The 6,280-nt window shown below is 33.1% G+C and overlaps 2 protein-coding genes across 2 annotated transcripts; one reads left to right on the top strand and one right to left on the bottom strand.

Moving 5' to 3' along the window:
• Nucleotides 1-454: 454 nt before the first annotated feature.
• Nucleotides 455-2,583, bottom strand: LOC149895340 (uncharacterized). The gene has a single exon (XM_090119064.1). The coding sequence runs from the start codon at nt 2,333-2,335 to the stop codon at nt 1,772-1,774; it is 564 nt and encodes a 187-aa protein (XP_089975190.1). The 5' UTR covers nt 2,336-2,583; the 3' UTR covers nt 455-1,771.
• Nucleotides 2,584-3,624: 1,041 nt separating this feature from the next.
• Nucleotides 3,625-6,220, top strand: LOC149895341 (juvenile hormone esterase-like). The gene is made up of 3 exons (XM_090119090.1): nt 3,625-3,798; nt 4,192-5,471; nt 6,061-6,220. The coding sequence occupies exons 1-3, from the start codon at nt 3,625-3,627 to the stop codon at nt 6,218-6,220; spliced, it is 1,614 nt and encodes a 537-aa protein (XP_089975216.1).
• The last annotated feature ends 60 nt before the right edge of the window (nt 6,221-6,280 follow it).

Below are 6,280 nucleotides of genomic sequence, written 5' to 3' on the forward strand. Positions count from 1 at the left end.
AGCCTAGAGAAATAAAATAAATCTAAATAAGTGTTAGAAATTACAACTAAGTTTATAAATAAGGCATACAAAATTTTACTAACATCAAAAAAGATAAAAAAAATCAACTATCTACTATTTCCCTGATGAAAAAGTAAGATGATTAAAAGTGATATTTCATTTTTAAAAGTTTCTTCTAACATTAATTCTATGAAAAAATGTTACAATTTTAATGATATTACTAATTCTTTATTCATAAGATATTTTTTCAACAGCTAAAAATGTTAGTTTTACATAGTAGATAGAGCGTCCGGCAAAGGGGGCGTCCATAAATAACGTGAGGTGTTTAAGGGGGGGAGGGGGTCGAGTCAAATCTCATCTAATCTTACGTTGGAGGTCTCGGCAAATATCACGCAATATTTTTCTCATTGAAACCAAACAAATTATACTATTTTGGTCTATTTATTTAATTGTACATGCTTAAGATTTAATCTTAATCGTAATCGTAGTACGATTAAGATCATTTACTAATTCGTTCGAAGGAAAATAATTTCATTCACACTACTACGACGTTATACATTTACTGACTGTCAAACCACCACATGAAAAATCTCACGTGAGATTCGTGGATAGGGGAGGGGGTTGAATAAAATCTCACATCTCACCATTGCAGAAAATTAAAAAAAATAACACCTCACGTAATTTATGGACGTCCCCAAACTTCCTGACCAAAAAGTAGCGTGGTGGGGGAAGTTTGCGCATCAAGTTTTAGTACATTTTTATATGCGCAAGCTTCCCCCACCACGCTACTTTTTGGCCAAGAAGTTTGCCGGGCGCTATAACTTTAGGCTAAGTTAAGTCTAACTTAATGCTACTGATAAATAAGTTCACTTGCTTTGAAAAGTATATACTGATATTATTTAGACACTAATTTATGACGAATCTTCTCTGTAGAACCTGCTTTTATAATTATTATGGGAGACAAACATATTAAATATTATTCAAAACCTATTTTCTGTGTTTCTATCGGGCAATAAATCTAATACAAATATATTCTAAACTAGCTGCGCTCCTATTGGTCGTAGCGTGATGATATATAGCCTATAGCCTTCCTCAATAAATGGGCTATCTAACACCGAAAGAATTTTTCAAATCAGCCCAGTAGTTCCAGAGATTAGCCCGTTCAAACAAACAAACTCTTGAGCTTTATAATGTTAGTATAGTTGATATTAATATATTTAGAAACGTATTAAGTACGATGACAACCTCTGTAAGCTAGCTTTTTCTACAATAACTACTTATCTAATAATCTCTTATTATAAAAACATTTATATTCATAAATATTATGTTACAAATTTTATTTGTTATTGCTATAGCTAACTGATAACGTATATCTATAAAATTTAAAACATTTATACTTATGCTCAAATCCAAGATTTTTGTTAACATTAAAAAGTTAAATTTAATACAATATTTATGAATCTAAATGTAAATATTTGCTTGTGAAATGTTAAAAATTAAATAATTTATAAAGTATACAAGAAAATTAATACACAAATAATTCTATTTATGTTAGTACAGAATTTAAGCATTATTTTTTCTTACAAGAAAAAATAAACGATAAGTTGTATTGACAGCACTTTAAATAATAATATCTGATAAGATTGGTTAAAGAAAAAAGCAGTTTTGTCTAACAGAAGAATATAAAATCATGTAATGATATTATGGGGTTAATTTTATTTACTGTGGGTCATAAAAAGAAGATTTTACATTAACTAAGCTATTATAAAAATCATAATTTCTTATGAATTCTATTCAAATGGCTCATCAATGACTGTTTCGCCCTAAACTTCAATGAACAGAAGTCGCATTCGAACGTAACATGTTTGTATGTATGTTTACTATTATAATGCTTGTTCAGCCTATCCTTGCTTGTAAATTTCTTTTGGCATTTCACACACGAATTCTCTGCCAATATTTGCTTCAATTTCAAATGACGACGTAAACAATATCGCGACTTGAATGTGATCGAACAAGACTCGCATTTCGACTTACTTTTAACTTGATGATGGGTCTGACAATGAATATCCAAATTGCTCTTCTTTTTGAATATTATTTGGCAATCATTGCATTCGTAAGTCGCTTGACTCTGTTGCAGCTGATGGTTCGACGTCATGTGACGGAAGAAATGGCTGTTCTGCGTGAATTTAATGCAACAATATGGACATGTGTAGATATAGTTTGGATCCAGGTTTTGTTGTAAAATCTCCTCTGGAGTCCTTCGCAGCGCAGGTCGCGTGATGCGGATCCTTGGCCCTGTTCTCCCTGGCTTCTTATTCATATCTATGTTGTTCATTATTCGTGGAATGCAAAAATGGAGTTTTATTGCATTATTATTTGCATCTACAAATATACTTTTACACACGTAAGCAGTTAATTAAAACTCCAAACTTTATTTTGAGTTATGAGAATGGAATTCGTACACTTTAAACTCTTAACAAAAGTTCTAAGAATTAATGTACAATTAAAAGTGATACACTGATGAATTTAACAAAAATAAATGTAAATAATTGTAAAAATTAAACAGAAATGTAACGTCAAAATGAAAATACTTGTCGAAAGCGATATCTGTTCGGAAATTGATTTACTTTCACTTCACTTTTTACAAAGCTTTCACATGTTTTTGAAGTTAATTATAAAATAAACATTTAATGTTAATAGGTATTTCTTTATTAATTTATGAAGATCAACCTTATCCAATAATGTTTGATACGAAACAAAAGTCTCAATATGCATTAACATATCAAATTTCTGAACGAAGATGCCAATTTGCCGTTATATTTTTTAATAATTTTTCCGTCCTTGAAGCTTCATGGAATTTAGGTCAAACAAAAGTTTGAGCATCAGCTGTGCTATAACAATTACAATTATTTATGACTTTATAATCACCTCTTTTGCATTATGTTCTACTTATTAAACAATATTATCTAACGGTTACAAATAATACCTATCGTATACTAAAGATTTAGGATATTAATTGTAGGTGCTTTAGGGAGCTTTTACATTCATTACGGTGCATGCTAGTAAATTAACCGAATTCAATACATCACAATTAAATAAAGATATTCATTCCATAATGCATCAGAAAAAATGGTTTCTAGTCTGGTAATCTTCTGGTTTCGTAACCAAGTGGCAATCAAAAAGCCGTAAGTATCATAAAATTTTGAAAACCTTTAATCAAAAAAATATCTGCAATTGGCTGGTAACTAACATCATAATAAACAAAGATTACATAATGACCATTGTCCATCTGTTATCTTTTATAATCTGATCTTGAAAAGTCACGTTTTAAACCATTTATCATCACGTACTAAAACAAAGGGAATAAGGTGTAAAATAAATTGATTTGGCAACAATACAAATATTTCGGAATGATTTTAAATGATAATATAAATACGGCTTTCTTTATATATTGTTTTATTAATCGAAGAGACAAAGCTTTAGATGCAATTAGTTTAACTGTATTATTAAATCAATAATTATTCCTGATATTTAAAATTACCTGGTGACAAATATAGGGCCGCAACGGCCTTCTACAAACATAGAGGGTTCAATTATTAAATATATTAGGGAATTGTAAGCATCATGGCAATATTATGCACAACTGTTATTTTTGCCGCCATAATTGGGAGTACCCTTGCATTTGAAAAATCCTTAGTTGTAACGACTACAGAGGGAAAAGTGGAGGGAAATTTATCTCCTACCGGTTTGTATTATGAATTTTTGGGAATCAGGTATGGAGTTCCGGTCAAATTTAGGGTAAGTTAAAGATATATTTTACTTTCATTGCTTTATATTGTGTCGTAAAATGTATAATTAAATCAATAATGTAGTATGATTGTATTCGTATCGTTTGTGAAAAATATCATCGGATTCGCGCGACTTTCACGAAGGGCCAACCGTATTCATTTTATAATATAAAAGTAGGCATTTACATGTTCTATTTCTTCTACTTTTATCAGAATATATTACTATCTAATCCCACAAAATAATATCAAAAACAAAAACAAAAACTGTTATTTTGCTATTTCATTGTATTTATTTAAAGACTTCAACACGTTAAATAAATCAATATAGTACACCTACCAAACTGGCATATTACGTCGTAAAATAAAAATAAAATCGTATCAATAAAAATTACTCTTTTAACAGGCACCAGCTCCACTCCCATCATACTCTGGCATCTACAAAGCTGACCACCAAGCCGTGCTTTGCCCACAGTTCACTACATACGACCCTCTAGCCGCCCCTAGCGACAACGAAGACTGCCTTGTCTTAAACATTTTCACTCCAGCGTTCATCAACTCGACCTGCCCTGTTATGGTCTTCCTCCATGGTGGAGATTTCGGCGTTGGTTCTTGTTCCTCCATATTCTACGGCCCACAGTTCCTTATCAGTCACGGAGTCATTGTAGTTACGATCAATTACAGGCTAAATGTGTACGGCTTCCTAAATCTTGGTACTAAAGATGCTCCAGGAAACGCTGGGCTTAAAGATATTAGAGCGGCATTGCGGTGGATTCAGAACAATATACGCAATTTCCAAGGAGACCCGGATAATGTAACCGTGTTCGGACAAGGCAGTGGGGGTGTAGCAGCTATATACTTAACAATGTCTGATAGCACTAAGGGTTTGTTCCACAGGATTATCTCTGAAAGCGGTACGCCGTTTTCACCGCGTTCATTCGATCATTTCCCATTAACAACCGCAAGTAATATTGCTAAATGCTTGAGCCTCAAAACCAAAGACCCTAAAGCTTTGTTCAAACTGTATTCTGAAACTCCTATCGCTAAAGTAGAAGAAGCTATACAGACACAATTGAATGCGAAATCAGTGTTCTTGCCCTCCGTCGAGAAAGTATTCAAAGACGAGGAACCGTTTTTAACAGACACACCTTACAATATTCTGACGAAGAAACCTAGTTGCTTCCATCCCGTCCCAACGGTTATAGGCATAAACACAGTAGAAGGTCTATCAAGCATCCTCGACTATGAAACAGTGACCAATCAAATGAACAGAATAGAAAATGAAGATTTCTCAACACTAGATCAGAGGAACTTTGTTGTACCACCTGAAGAAAAGGAAGATTTTAGACAATTGCTCAAAGACACGTTCTTTACAGATATATCGTCAGATGAATCTTTGGTTGGTGGCATTATTAACATGAACACAGATTTCTGTTACGTAGGACCTTTAGCATTATTTGCTGAACTATACGGCAATAATACAGACTTGTATCAGTACATTTTCAGCTACGTCGGTAACAGGAATCTAGGAAGGTTACTGACGAACAGTAGCTTGCCAGCAACATCACATACTGATGAATTATTTTATGTGTTTGAATTGGAGAGGCTACCTTTGGTTATGGATGAAAATGATGCAAGGATTGTAACGTTCATGACTCAATTGTGGACTAATTTTGCGAAATATGGGTAATTATTAATTATTTTAGTTGTAATTGTTCCAATTTATAACCTTTTTAGTGGTTGTTATGCTTTGAATGAGTAAAATCTCTCTAGACATAATTTATATAAAATTTTTAGTAAATTCTATTACATTAAGATTAAAAGAACGCAAAAACAATATAGTTTTGACTTGAACATCTAAGCAAAATTCATCAAGAGTATTTTGAAATAACAAAACTGTGAATTCATTTATATTAAACACTAGCTTTCCACCCGCGACTTCGTCCGCGCAGTCAAAGAAAAACCCGCATAGTTCCCGTTCCCGTGGAATTTCCGGGATAAAACCTATCCTATGTTCCGGGGTAAAAAGTAGCCTATGTCCTTTCTCGGATATCAAAATATCTCTATTCCAAATTTCATGCAAATTGGTTCAGTAGTTAAGGCGTGATTGAGTAACAGACAGACAGACAGAGTTACTTTCGCATTTATAATATTAGTATGGATATATTTTCAAGTTAAATAAACGTCGTTTACAGATTATAAAATATATGCCAAGATTCCCTCTTTTACCATAAGCCATAAACTCGCATCTATATGACTATATTTTAATTCACAGCACACCAACCCCAGACACCACGAACGGTGAATGGCTGCCATTCCCTCACCATCTAGCAATCGATCTGGAACCGCAATACGTCGCACCCCTAACCCCAGAGAGGGCGCAGTTTTGGCGCGCACTCTTCCTCAAATATGGCGCCGACGTTTGTGGCAAATGATGGCAATACTGTAGTTGACAGCTGTCAGTGTTAAATTATTGTAGATAATAAAATATTTAT

The sequence above is a fragment of the Colias eurytheme genome, chromosome 31, assembly GCF_061535395.1.
Source record: "Colias eurytheme isolate Ceu_HAF_F1 chromosome 31, ilColEury1 Martin Lab GWU primary, whole genome shotgun sequence".
Taxonomy (NCBI): domain Eukaryota; kingdom Metazoa; phylum Arthropoda; class Insecta; order Lepidoptera; family Pieridae; genus Colias; species Colias eurytheme.